The sequence below is a fragment of the Tarenaya hassleriana genome, unplaced genomic scaffold (genome assembly GCF_000463585.1).
Source record: "Tarenaya hassleriana unplaced genomic scaffold, ASM46358v1 Cleome7, whole genome shotgun sequence".
Taxonomy (NCBI): domain Eukaryota; kingdom Viridiplantae; phylum Streptophyta; class Magnoliopsida; order Brassicales; family Cleomaceae; genus Tarenaya; species Tarenaya hassleriana.
The window spans coordinates 5,065,780-5,079,372 of NW_010969548.1; the positions used below are offsets into that span (position 1 = coordinate 5,065,780).

The 13,593-nt window shown below is 40.9% G+C and overlaps 3 protein-coding genes and 1 pseudogene across 5 annotated transcripts in view; 2 read left to right on the forward strand and 2 right to left on the reverse strand.

Annotated features, from left to right (window-relative positions):
- LOC104801479 (UDP-glucuronate 4-epimerase 3) overlaps window positions 1-1,325 on the forward strand; it is a 1,952-nt gene extending 627 nt beyond the window's left edge. The window contains exon 2 of one of the 2 annotated variants that reach the window (XM_010524778.2): window positions 7-1,325. In XM_010524778.2, the coding sequence (XP_010523080.1) occupies window positions 7-1,128 (1,122 nt within the window). In that variant the 3' untranslated portion in view covers window positions 1,129-1,325. The remainder of the gene's footprint in view (window positions 1-6) is intronic. The other variant, XM_010524779.2, reaches the window with a different exon arrangement.
- On the reverse strand, window positions 1,167-3,172 carry LOC104801477 (40S ribosomal protein S13-1-like). 2 transcript variants are annotated; one of them, XM_010524777.2, is made up of 6 exons: window positions 3,070-3,172; window positions 2,903-2,975; window positions 2,316-2,454; window positions 2,051-2,237; window positions 1,644-1,718; window positions 1,167-1,414 (listed from the first exon to the last, which is right to left on the reverse strand). In XM_010524777.2, exons 1-5 carry the CDS (start codon window positions 3,090-3,092, stop codon window positions 1,685-1,687), a joined length of 456 nt encoding a protein of 151 aa, XP_010523079.1. In that variant the 5' UTR covers window positions 3,093-3,172; the 3' UTR covers window positions 1,167-1,414; window positions 1,644-1,684. The 2 variants fall into 2 exon arrangements, with proteins under 2 accessions (XP_010523079.1, XP_010523078.1); XM_010524776.1 differs by lacking the exon at window positions 1,167-1,414 and having other exon boundaries at window positions 1,490-1,718.
- A 293-nt stretch (window positions 3,173-3,465) lies between these two features.
- LOC104801480 (protein transport Sec1a) lies at window positions 3,466-9,274 on the forward strand. The gene is made up of 21 exons (XM_010524780.1): window positions 3,466-3,743; window positions 3,956-4,011; window positions 4,296-4,377; window positions 4,582-4,660; window positions 4,861-4,911; window positions 5,019-5,115; window positions 5,197-5,229; window positions 5,495-5,623; window positions 5,840-6,010; window positions 6,093-6,176; window positions 6,263-6,361; window positions 6,438-6,508; window positions 6,712-6,808; window positions 6,970-7,095; window positions 7,173-7,268; window positions 7,345-7,461; window positions 7,573-7,650; window positions 7,985-8,202; window positions 8,401-8,491; window positions 8,685-8,774; window positions 9,003-9,274. Exons 1-21 carry the CDS (start codon window positions 3,662-3,664, stop codon window positions 9,072-9,074), a joined length of 2,019 nt encoding a protein of 672 aa, XP_010523082.1. The 5' UTR covers window positions 3,466-3,661; the 3' UTR covers window positions 9,075-9,274.
- Window positions 9,275-10,242: 968 nt separating this feature from the next.
- Window positions 10,243-13,546, reverse strand: LOC104801589 (annotated as a pseudogene).
- Between the last annotated feature and the right edge of the window lie 47 nt (window positions 13,547-13,593).

Sequence of the window (13,593 nt, forward strand, 5' to 3'; positions counted from 1 at the left end):
CTTTCCTCCGCTCCCTCTCGGCGCTCGCTCCGCACGTACAGTTGGGGAGGACCCGATTGGGAGAAACGGGTCAGATCCTCGGCTCGGGTACGAACCCGGAACGGGATCTCCGTTCTGGTTACAGGAGCGGCGGGCTTCGTTGGCACCCACGTCTCAGCCGCTCTGAAACGGCGCGGCGACGGCGTCCTAGGGCTCGACAATTTCAACGACTACTACGATCCATCGCTGAAGAGAACTCGGCAAGCGCTTCTCGAGCGAAGCGGAGTGTTCATTGTGGAAGGAGACATCAACGACTCAGCTCTTCTGAAGAAGATCTTCGAGGTCGTTCCGTTCACCCACGTGATGCATTTGGCCGCGCAAGCTGGAGTGAGGTACGCCATGGAAAACCCGAGCTCGTACGTTCATAGCAACATCGCTGGTTTCGTGAATCTGCTTGAAGTATGTAAATCCGCTAATCCTCAGCCAGCGATAGTGTGGGCGTCGTCTAGCTCTGTGTACGGATTGAACACCAAAGTCCCATTCTCGGAAAAGGATAGAACGGATCAACCAGCTAGTCTGTATGCTGCTACTAAGAAAGCTGGAGAAGAGATTGCGCATACGTATAATCATATTTATGGGCTCTCCCTAACGGGGTTGAGGTTTTTCACGGTGTACGGTCCATGGGGAAGGCCAGACATGGCGTATTTCTTCTTCACAAGGGATATTCTGAAAGGAAAAGCGATTTCAATATTCGAGGGGGCAAATCATGGAACGGTAGCGAGGGATTTTACGTACATAGATGATATAGTGAAGGGGTGTGTGGGAGCATTAGACACGGCAGAGAAGAGCACGGGAAGTGGAGGGAAGAAGAGGGGGGCGGCTCAGTTAAGGGTTTTCAATCTGGGAAACACGTCGCCAGTGCCAGTGAGTGAGCTGGTGAGTATATTGGAGAGGCATTTGAAAGTGAAGGCGAAGAGGAACATAATGAAGTTGCCAAGGAATGGGGACGTTCAGTTCACGCATGCTAATATCAGCTTGGCACAGGGAGAGCTCGGGTATAAGCCCACCACTGATCTCCACACGGGTCTGAAGAAGTTTGTAAAATGGTATCTGGGTTACTACAATGTCGGAAAAAAGGCTGCTGCTTGACCCTTCCTTCTTAGGCACTGCAAGGGTTTTTTTTTTTGTTTAAAAATTATTATTATTCCTTGTCAATTAAGATTCTTGTGATTGTTTCTTTTTTTAACACTCACTCTGACAGTGAGTTGATTCGATGCTCCATAAGGACGAGCATTCGAGATTATGTTGTTTAGCTGCTGTGTTAACCCAACGAAAAAGATTTTATTGTTTCTCAAATCTGCTAAATTTCCTGCTCCTTTAGGTTAACTTACCAGTGTCGATGTTTCAAACCAGCCTGGTTGAAGGATGTTGTCTTCTGCAATAAAATACGTACGCATGTTGCTGTTGTTAAGATGAAGAAAAATGAATCTTTCTTTTATTCTACTCGACATGAAAATGTCTCTGTTAGGATTTATGTTTAGAAAGTTGGTTTCCCACGTATTCGATTACATGGTAGAGTACCATCTACCACTCTGGATGTTGTTCACATGGTTTGGCAATTAAAAAAAAAAAGTGGCAAACATCAAATCAAAACAGTCAGTTACCCTTCTGCCTAATAAGCAGCAGATGTCTCTCCCATCGCCGCTTAAGCCACAAGGGTGCTGGCGGTCGTCGATTCACTGCAAAAATCAGATAGATAGAATGTATACCCAATGAGACACAGTCCAAACTGTCAGATCTTGTCAACTTGCAACCAATGACAATGTTAAACCAAAAATTGTCCTCCATCAAGGGATAGATTGACAAACGAGTAACACCACCAGATCCTACTAATGACCCATATAAAATTGCAGTGGATACACACGCAGTTAATCAGTGACAACGCAGTAATCTCTTTACATCAATCGGGTTTTCAGTAGAAGAGCATACAAGAGATCTCTACAAATCAATATGCAGCTTAATAATGGAGTCAAGCAGTTTTCTAGCGCAAGAGGTGGGTGGGGATACTCACTATTTCCAGACGGGAGGAAGCTTCTTTGTCTTCTTGTAATAGCGAGCAAGACGGTGAATCCTGCTCTCAACAAGAATCAACCTAAACTTGGAATCCTTATCCTTCCTGTTCCTCTCAAGATGTTTACGGATAGCAACAGCCTTCTTAATAAGATGGTAAAGATCCTCAGGGATCTCAGGAGCAAGGCCTGGAATGGAGACAGAATGCTCTTAAAGAACGAGTAAGTCGTCAATCTGATACCAACTTGACAAAACTAAAAACACACCATGGGCTTTCAGTATCCTCAAAATCTTGCTTCCCGTAACACTTTTCACCTGTGGAATCCCATGAGAGTCGCGGAGAATGACACCGATTTGTGAAGGGGTCAAACCCTTTTTCGCAAACTTGCAAATTGAATCATCAACCTGGAAGCCACGAACACATCAATAAACAAACTAGCTTGGTGCAAATTCCACAGGACAAAGAGGAAAATAAAGCCTAATACATGCATTACGATTAGCATAAATTTTGAACGCAAAAGCATCATTGAGATTGCGCAGAAGAAAAGATCTCTCAGACGTCATTTATCTGACACCAAAACGTCAACTTTGATCAGAGCTTATCGTTTCATGCCTGGAAGGGCGTCGGAACACATACACACACAAAACAGCCAAAACATACAAAATGACTGAGAAGACAACGAGCTTATCGTTTAAAGTTTACAAAACCCAAGAGCATAAATCTACTTCTCCACACGACTGCACGTCTCACAATTAAAAGGACAATACAAGCGCTCTTGATTACGTTGTGGTATTTTCCGGTGCTTTCTATCCAATCGAGAGAATTAATAAATTAAGATAGAAGCTTTCTTACATCCTGAGGGGAGGTCTTCAGCCAACTCGGAGGGGTTCTTTTGTATGGCAATGCAGAAGCTGAGATACCCTTACTACCAAAAAAGAGATAGAGATTACCACAAAAACCCAAAAATCCAAACACCGGAAGATGAGATCGAACGAAGGAATCGAATAAGATGGACAAACCCTCTGCTGTGCATTCGACCCATGGTGGCGGATTCTTACGCTTTGCCGATATCCCTCGCCTCAGGAGTCAGGACCATGAGGGCGAGCAGAGAGAGAAAGAAACCCTAAACCACAAAGATATTTGGGCTTATTGAATATAAATTACAGGCCTTATAAGAGCCTACTAGTTTTAATAGTTGGGCCTACTTAACCGAATGCTATAAGAAAGCCCATATTTGATTCTCACAAAAAAAAGAAAAGAAAAGTGAATTGCACCATGTTTTTGTATCACATATAACGAGGCGTAGTTAATTTCGAGTTCAATGCGATTTGATTAATAAAAAACAAAAAACGAATTATTCAAATAAAAAATTATATATATGTTGAACGAGATTTGATTTGAGAATGAGGCGCGCGTTGTGGTGAGCCATAAGGTGGAGCGAAATGCGCGTCATGTCGAAGACGAAAACATCCTCTCCTAACGCCCCTTTTCCCTCTCTCCTCGCTCAGCCAAACACACGTTTCTCTCTCTCTCTCTCATGACATCCCATCTCTTTCATCGTCTTCTGGTGCTTCCATTTCCGATTCCATCTTCTGCTTGGTGTTGTCATCTATGTCGCTCTCTGATTCTGAGTCGTCTTCTCATGGCCGCGATGGAGGAGATTACAAGTTCTTCCGCCAGATTAGCCGCGATCGTTAGTTCTCTTCCCCCCCCCCCCGGGTTCTGCTTCATGTTTGCTTTTGATTCTGCACTTTTTGTTTTTCTGTTTCTGTTCGTTTCCCGGGAAAACTTATGTCGAAGATGAAGACGAATGGTGTCGGATTACAGACCTGAATCATAGTGGTTAAGATGTCTCTTTGGTTAATTTTATGGTTTTGTAGCTGATTATTGATCTCTCCGCTTCAGGATTATTGTACGAGATGCTTGGATCCACGAAAACGGGGGCTTCAAAAGCTTGGAAGGTGTATTTCACTACTCTCTCCTTATGAATTTTTATCGTGAGTTAGGTTGCTGTTGTTTTGTCTGTATGGGATTCTTCTTCCAGGTGAAGGTAATGGTCCGTTGAAGAAATTTCTCTTTGAATTTGTTTTTCTTGTGATTCGTGTGATTCTGAAGATAATAGGGCATGAGCTAACTGAGGTTTTCGACGGGAGTTCAATAGGCTTCATCACTCTTCACCATGGTGACCGTAAATTTATCCGAGTTTCCATGTTAATCTCTGATCTGTTTTCAATACTTGTGGCAGATACTTATCATGGACAGAGTTACGGTAAAAGTAATGTCTCAGTCGTGCAAGATGGCAGATATCACGGATCAAGGGATTTCCTGTAAGCTCCCTAGTCCTGCCTCAATTGTGCTTCCAGATATAGATCCCATATATACATATAGCCATTTTGAAACATGTTAAAGCACTCTAGATTATGTTCCACCTGACGGATACAGGGAGGGCATCGAAACTTACACACCTGCACTCAACTGAACTTTGTAGAGCCTTCATTTGAACTCCCCTTAAACTATGGTTTTTGGTACAGTGGTAGAAGAACTTTTTAAGAGAAGGGAACCGATGCCTTCCATGGATGCAATCTATTTCATCCAGCCATCGAAAGAGAAGTAAAACCTTTACATTTCCATTCCATGACTATCTTCATCTTGTTTCTGAAATCCTCTTCTCGTCCTGCATCTTATTTTCAATTATTGTCTTTATTTGATTCATCCATCTCAGTTTAATTGTACCACACTTTTCAGTGCTTTCTGAGAAGCCTCTCTATTAATGTGTCTCATTTCTAATTATGTCTTTAATCTTGTTGCAGTATTGTCATGTTTCTATCAGACATGTCTGGAAGAGAACCCCTGTACAGGAAGTACAGTCCCAGAAATTCTCTCGGATGTGTTGATCTTGCATTTTGCGAATCATGTTTGTTTTGCATTTTTTTTTTATCATGTGATTGCTCTCCATTTCTATTTCCAGGGCATTTATATTTTTCAGTTCACCTATCCCTAAAGAATTGGTGAATCACATCAAAAGCGACTCAAGCGTATTACCACGCATTGGTGCATTAAGGGAGGTAAATACCGTAGTTCTTTTCTGTACCCTCATAGTACGTTTAATCAAATTCAGGCAGTAGTGATGTTACTGCTTGTTGCAGATGAACATGGAGTACTTTCCCGTAGACAGTCAGGTATCAACATCTATTCTTTCTGTTATTGTGTCTCAATGTATTCCCAGTCTATAAAGCTCCAACAGTCAATATCTGCAAACATGAATAGTCGATCCCCTATTTTATGGGGAACTCCAGGCCTGAAACTTTTGTTTTAGTGGAATAAGCTAATCTGAACAGCAAGCCAATACATTTTGGAGTTAGATATCAAACCATCAGCAACAATTTTACTTATTCATGATTATTTAAGAAAACTGCTTTCAAGAATGGTCACATTTCTATGCAGGCTTTTATAACGGATCATGAACAAGCATTGGATATTCTCTATGTTGACGATGCTGAGAAATCTCGCCATTTTAATGTGTGTCTGAACACCATGGCGACCAGAATTGCTACTGTATTTGCTTCACTGAAGGTAAATGTCCTGTTCAATGGAGTTTCTGTAACTGCAATAGATTAAGGATTTGGTTATGGCAAACTATTCTGTGTATGGACTATGGAGTCCCTGAAACAACAGCTAAAAGGCAAAGTTATCCAAATTTTTTACAATTTGTGCAAAAATAAAATTGGGTAAATGTCTTCTTTAGAATCTGATATTCTGACATCTCAATATGCGCATATTATTTGTTAGGAACTTCCCTTTGTCCGGTATCAAGCTGCTAAATCCTCAGCAGCCCATGACTCAGTTCCATCAAAGCTTGCTGCTGCTATTTGGGAATGTATCCTAAAATATAAAGCCATTCCAAACTTTCCCCAGACCGAAACATGTGAGCTGCTCATTGTCGATAGATCGGTGGATCAGGTTTTATGGCTCTTCTGATATAACTCACCAGTTATGGTCCATATTGGTGATCTTCTCTGACTGCCCTAAACTGTAAGTGTAGATTGCTCCTATCATTCACGAGTGGACTTATGATGCTATGTGCCATGATTTGCTGGATATGGAGGGAAACAAATATGTTCTCGAGGTACTTCCCATTATAATCTTACAGTCAACGGTCTCACTTTTCTCCTCCCCGCCTGTCTACATGCTGAAGCATCTACCATATGCTAGGTACCCAGTAAGACTGGTGGTCCGCCAGAGAAAAAGGAGATAGTACTAGAAGATCATGATCCTGTGTGGCTTGAGCTTCGGCATTCGCATATAGCAGATGTACTCCTCATTATCACTGTTTTATCTTTTCCCGAATGTTTCAACAAATAATGCCATCTTTTTGCTGCTATATTAGGCAAGCGAGCGATTGCATGAAAAAATGACCAGCTTTGCATCGAAGAACAAAGCAGCTCAGATGAGATCAAGGTCGGTGCTAAGACTATTTTGCCTAATACATGTGTTTACTGTTAACTATAACAACCAATTTTCATAATGCTCAGATAATCGAAATATCACTACACTATGATATCTCCAAGAATTGTAGTTTCTCATGATCTGGGTTAATGAACTGTCCAAGACAGTTTTGATTGATATGTCTTGTGTTACCCTATGGATCTAACGTGAAGCAGAGATGGTAGTGAATTGTCTACACGAGACTTGCAGAAAATAGTTCAGGCTTTGCCACAATACGGGGAGCAAGTTGACAAACTCTCCACTCATGTTGAGGTTCGTTTCATCATCATGCCTATTTCTTGCGTAATAAAGAAGTCCAATACACGGCAATGCGATTCTAGATCTAGAGTTCAAAGACTGAAACAATGTACAGAGCAGATATTGTCAAGGCAATTCAATAGATGTACTTGCTCACGCTCTTTAATCAAATTCAGCTTGCTGGGAAAGTAAACAGAATTATCAGAGAAACAGGACTTCGGGACCTAGGGCAACTGGAACAAGATCTCGTTTTTGGTGATGCGGCTGCCAAAGACGTTATCAATTTTTTGAGGACAAATCAGGTAAAAGGAGAAGAACAGTTGGTCCAAAAAAATAAAACATATGAAAATATACAAGTTTCCTGGATATTTGAATGCAGGATGCAAGTCCCGAGAACAAATTACGTCTGTTGATGATTTATGCAACTGTATACCCGGAGAAGTTCGAAGGTGACAAGGGTATAAAGCTAATGCAGGTACCTTTCGGTGTCCTGACTAACTTCCATCGTTCTAATGCTCGAAAAATCTTGTTAACTATGAATTACCGATCAGTTGGCTAAATTATCACGGGAGGATATGAAGGTTATAAGCAACATGCAATTGATCGCTGGATCACCAGAAAGTAAAACAAAATCCAGTAGTTTCTCCCTCAAATTTGATGCCGGAAAGGTAAACAGAGGAATATTTCAAAATAATATCTGAAAGGTTTTTCAATGCTACAGATGTACATAAAAAACGACAAAGCGAATATTACTGTTGTTGGATACTGTTTTGGCGCAGAGCAAACAAGCAAACAGGAAAGATCGAACTGGTGAAGAAGAAACCTGGCAACTGTTCCGGTTTTATCCCATGATTGAGGTACATGAACCCTAAGACATTCTGATGTGGTTATCATTGAAAACCGTGAAGTTTTGAGTCATTTTTCTAGCTAGAAGGTTTGTTTCTTGACAGTTGACTATATATAGGTATTAGGTAATGTCAATCCCTCAAGTATAAGTCCCCTTCCCTACAGATGGATCAGTCAAGTAAATCTTGGGTTTAAGTGCGTGTATCTCACCTCAAAGAATCTTTTGTGTGATATAGTCAACAAGCCATATTCCAGAGATACCTCAAACCAACCTGTCAGGATTGAACGTTTACGTAGTTTGTTTTAGTGGTGAGTAAGATTATTCTTTTTTTTTTTCCCTTGTAGGAGCTTCTTGAAAACCTTGTCAAAGGTGAACTCTCAAAGAAAGATTATTTATGCATGAATGAATCAAGTCGCAAAGAGGAGACTCAACCCCGATCAGGATCAGCCAGATCGAATCCTGCCCCTCCTCTGGCTCCAGATAGGAAAACTCCTCATTCTATGAGATCAAGACGAACTGCAACTTGGGCACGTCCGCATCATTCTGATGATGGGTATTCCAGGTACTCTTTGACATTACCTTTATCACTGCAGTTCTTGATAACATTGTACAAGACACTGTCACGTCTTGTGATATAGAAATCTCATATCCTAAAATTGATCACAGTTTTGGTTCAGTTTGTCACGTGGACCATTTTGATGCTTTCCATATTTGAGATGTTTTATTTTAAAGAGTTTTCGTGTTTGTGTGTCGCACTTAGCGACTCGGTGTTGAAAAATGCCTCGCTGGACTTCAAGAAGATGGGGCAACGTATCTTTGTATTCATTATTGGTGGAGCAACTCGATCCGAGGTAATATATAGAATTTTTTTTTGTATCTCATGTTTGCAACTTTTAAAGTTGGCATTATCCATTGCGTCCAAGTAGACAGAGATGATTACAGCTAAGATTTGGCGTCTGAGCAGACGATTGTATGGATTCATCTAAAATACTTTTAAGTGCTAAGGAAATGTAATTAAAAAAAAGGGCAATCATTTGGTTTCAGCTCCGAGTATGCCACAAGCTCACAGCCAGTCTGAGGCGGGAAGTGGTACTTGGCTGTACTAGCTTTGACGATCCCCCGCAGTACATCACGGTAATAAAAATCAAACTCCTCCCTTTTTTGTTTTTACTTAGGCGTTACATGTCCTTAAAAAAGAATGCCAAAGGGGGAGTTTGTAGAGGGAGATACAGGGAAAGCTTTAGCATGGATCTTTGTGGGAGTAAATCCCAAACCAGACCAGAGAACTCGCAAGACCAGAGAGATCAGTTTGGACATGTTTTTTTTTTCTTTTGAATTTTATTTTATTTGGCTGGGGTGCAGAAGTTGAAATTGCTGTCGGAGAAAGACATGGCAGGGGGTCAGGCAAGGCCCATGGATCCTCAATACTGGTGACTGACTGACTGTATCAATTGAACCCTCGGGCCTAAGGGTGTGGGTGTGGGTGTGTCAATACATAATAATGCTTTTCTTCCTTCAAGCCCTTTAGGACTTGTCCCTAAAAAAAGGTCATTAGTAAAATCTTTGGGAGAAAAAGGACCGTTTGGTCTGTCCTTTTTTTGATTTATTGGTTCAGGTGTGGCCCTGTGTGGGGGGGGGGGTAACTATGTGACGTTCCCACGGGAGAAATCGAATCAACCGAGACGCCTTTTTCAACACATGGGGGCCCAGAGAAGGGCTTTCTTTTTTGTTATTTCGTTTTCTTCTCTTACTAGTATGATGTATCCATTGTTTAAACACAACCAACAAAAATGACCCATCATTTCTTTCTTGCTGAACAAGAAATTAATTCTAACCAACAGAGCTTAGGCTTCACTGTCACCTCTGTTCTTTTTTTTCCTCCAAAGGTGCAGCTCAGAACCCTTAGGTGGATAAAGAGAAAACCCACCAAAACGGCACAACTCCACGTCTCCCGGCTGTGGTTGTTCTCTGCAAATTCGCCTAGACCCTTCCAAAGTACACACAACATACAGCACTTCAAAGACGTCAAGAAACTAAGCTTTACACAAACAAACAGAAACGTAAATATCACATCACAAGCTTTAAACGATAAAATATGAAAACGATCATCAGAGCAAAGGTTGACAATCACCAAAAACTAAAGAAAAAGAAATACTAATGCCTGATCCCAAAAGTAGGTTTAGATATAACCAAACTTAGGTCTTACCGTAAGTTTGCATCACTGCCTCACAACACATATGAGTATATGATATCAAGTGAAACGGGGTTTTAACCCTAATAACCCACTTGGGTCGCAGCAATTTCAGGGTACACCACCCAGAAAAAAAAAAAAATCAATTTTAACCCACTTTTCGATTGAAAAAGTCCAAAATACCCTTTTCGTTTTATTTTTTGCGACCTTTTTGCGACTAACATATAACTAATATACAACTAAAATAAGACGGATAATTTTTTTTGCCACCTTCTTGTAACTATATTTAGAATTAATTACGAAGTCGTAATAACGAAGTTGTTTTCGAACGGATAAATATCGTGATTCATTAAGGGTAATTTCGTCTTTTTACGGAGAAAAAAATGTGTTATGTTTTTGGTGGTGTACAGCTGAAATAGATGCGACCCAAGTGGGTCATTTGAGTGATTTTCCCCAGTGAAACAAACAATACATATAAATCACCCAACACCGCCAAACCAAAAGGCCCAGAAGTATGTGAAACACACCACAACATTCCCTATAGTCTCTTCTCCCAGACCATATAGAAAACCGCATGCCATTGTCTGTCAGGGACTTAAACTTCCAAGTCAACAAAACTTTCGGTGGGCTCGGATTGAAAAAGCAACACCTATTATGTGTTGGAACTTGGAGAAGGTTTTCTTCTGGTATTCTCTGCAGTTAAACATTTCCATCTTTTACCTCTCGTATGAAGGTAAGCAGGGTGAGAGTACCTGTGTCTCATGTGTAAACCAGAGCCTGACGCTGTAAAGATTCTTCTCAAGCTATATTTACGAAGACTTCATCGATGGAGCTTCCCACAGCTTTACTTTTTTCTCAACACTTGAGGTTGCTAACAGCAATACCTGTCTCTCCCCTGCGCAAACAAAAGGCATGAAATGGTAAAGACGGCTGACAACCATATACAAAGAGGCATCAGTGTCTCAAAAGCTTCATTCATGCTAAAAGGTGCACACACCAGCTGTGATAACTTTGGGTGCCCATGAAAGGCATGTGATGTCCCCTACACAAACGCAAGACTTGAATTGAACTTTGAGGAATGAGGAAAATGAATGATTAGCAAAACTGTAGTTGGTGTCATAAGAAACGCGAAGGCCTATTTGCAATGCAATCACCTTCGTGGGCTTTCTCGGCTGTATCCAATATATTTCCAGTTTCAGCACATAGCCATTGCAATGTGGACCCATGAGTTGCTGCCAGTATCTTTCCGTCAGGGGATAGACTAAGACGGTCATAGAACAAAGGGCTTATTATCAGCGTGGAACTGGGAAGACCTTCAAAGTCTTCAGGTCCTCATCAAGTTGATAGCGGACTTCAACAAAAACAAAAAAAAAAGGTGAGATCAAGTCAGACAACAGCTTCATAATTTTAGATGAATTGGAAATCATTCCTTGTGTTGCATCTTTCAAAAACTTGAGTTGTATGTTGTTACATTGCACATACCCTTGTGCTAAAAAGGGCTTATTATCAGCGTGGAAACAACAATCATCAATATGAGACTAAACAAATAACTTTTAGGAAGCGCACTAACCATTGATGTTCCAAATTCTTATTGAACCATCCTTTGAAGCTGTGATGATTTGTTCCGAGTCTGGAGCAAAGCATAACCAAGTCACTGCACTCTGAACAACAGAAGATAAACATTGAAACAAATGCAAGAGAAGAGCAAGAAAGAAGCTTTGAAGAGAAGACATCAAACTAGCTCGTACTATGCAGTGATCAGTACCTTATGTCCTTAAAGCTGCATAACTTTTGAAACCTCCTTCACAGATCCATCTTTCAAATATACAATTTCCCACACCTACCAAGCACAATTTATGGAAAATACATAGTGAGCAAGATCCCACGAAACGCGCTAAAGTACAATGCCGTAAAATTTTCAGATGATTCAGATTCACCTTCACATCTGCAGTAAATGCAGCAGCAGCCAGGAAACGTCCATTTGATTTACAGCAGCCATGTGGTTCTTCAATTGGTTTGTGTCAACATGTCCCAGATTCTTCCCAGTTTTCCCGTGCCAAAGTATGATATCAGTACCTGGAGAAGAATAAGATTCAAGACAACAAGAGACATTCCATCATATCAGAATGCTTAGAATGCCATATACAGGAAAAGATGTGCAATTTGAATAGTCTAATAGCCCTAAACCAGAACTCTGGATTTAAAATAATATCTAAAACTACACAGCATGTTTGAACAAGAAATCCTTACAGCCAATCTGAAAAGTTCACATGTAGTGATTGAAGCAGGACCTTGTTGGTAATTCAAGTAAAAGACGAACTTTTCCAGACGCCACTCAAATTTCAGAAATCAATTGCAAGTATGCTGTTGGGAATGCCTACCTTCTGAACAAGAGGCAATAACACTACTCCCATCAGCAGTGCTGTAAGTTGCAGTAGCTCCAGATAGGGTCAGGATGGCTCTCTTTTCATGAGCACTGTGGTACTGCCATTTGATCTCTAGAAGAGGAAGCTTAGCTTGCTGCTTACCTTCGCTAGAACCTTTTTGTTTCTCTTCTCCGTATGTACACAGAAGAGCCAGACATAGTGTGACAAGCCACAACAACAGAAGACACATCATCACCAAAAGCAACAGCGGTTGGATGACTTCCAGCAGGAAGGTTTATTCTTAAAAATCTATAAACAAAGGAGAAAAAAGGTTGGTCTATGAGAGTGATCATAAGAAAAAAACAGCCTTCACAGTTCATGTTGACTAGTGTAATAAAACAAAAGGTCAGCTCAAGGACTGCATACTTGAAGCTTTTGCTCCAGACATCATCCAGCTTGGACACCCTGATCACTCTACCACCACAAGCTATTCACATAAAAGCAGAAGAAATATGATCAGAACTTAAAAAGACAAACGTTCTGGCCAAGAAACATCATGTCTTAGACAAACTGTTTACAGAATGATATGATATCACATTCAACTAGAATTCTCTTATCATCATCAATATCTCATACCATTATTGAGTTCAGAAAATCATAGGAACTCCGAATTTCATAAGACTTAATACCAGGGTTCTCAGTGGCATACACGTCTACAGTTCCTTTCCCCGGTGAATAAACTATAGAGAAGTTCGACAACAAAATTTTCTTAAGGCTCCACTAGCTACGATCTCTACCATCTATCAGTATTTTCAATTCTGTCCACAAATGATTCAGAGCCAGAAAGCAAAAAGGTTCTTCACCTGTAGCCAAGCTCCTTCCATCAGAGGAGAAACACAAACCGGTCACAGTATCACCATGCCCTTTCAACGTGTTTAGGTCCAACGAATGACGCCGCTTGTGTTGATCCTGCAGTCCACAAGCATTTATCCAAAATTAAAAAGAAGAATAACGATAAGCGAGAAGTAGTCCGAAATTCGTGTCTCGTTGCGTTCTAAAAGTTAATCTCGGTCCGGAAAAAAAAAAGAAGAAAAAAACACTTACTTCATCTGATCCAAATACCTAAACTCCGCAGTGCAAATTACGGCTTCCACCATGAATATGAGACATGGAGTAAAAGCTACCTTGTCTGAGGCATGAGAGTGAGGCTTGGGAAGAGTCTTCTTGAGAAGAGGCTGATTCGATTTCTGATTCCGCTTAGGATCTGATTGAAGATCCACGTTAGCCCTCGAATGCACCTCCGATCTCCGGCTCCGGAAATAACCGGCCGACAATAACCGATGCGATGGTCACCGGAAGAGAGGAATCTATATCGAAAAGCGTAAGGATTCTCAAG

Bases quoted from the DNA above. Each gene is read 5' to 3' on its own strand.
- LOC104801477 (XM_010524777.2), bottom strand. From the start codon at position 3,092: ATGGGTCGAATGCACAGCAGAGG. The intron at 2,238-2,315 runs GTGTGTTTTTAG...TCTCCATTCCAG, and splicing joins GAGGATACTGAAAGCCCATG to GCCTTGCTCCTGAGATCCCT. The intron at 1,719-2,050 runs GTGAGTATCCCC...TGATTTTTGCAG, and splicing joins CTTCCTCCCGTCTGGAAATA to TGAATCGACGACCGCCAGCA.
- LOC104801480 (XM_010524780.1), top strand. From the start codon at position 3,662: ATGTCGCTCTCTGATTCTGAGTCGTCTTCTCATGGCCGCGATGGAGGA. The intron at 5,230-5,494 runs GTATCAACATCT...ATTTCTATGCAG, and splicing joins ACTTTCCCGTAGACAGTCAG to GCTTTTATAACGGATCATGA. The intron at 8,492-8,684 runs GTAATATATAGA...ATTTGGTTTCAG, and splicing joins GTGGAGCAACTCGATCCGAG to CTCCGAGTATGCCACAAGCT.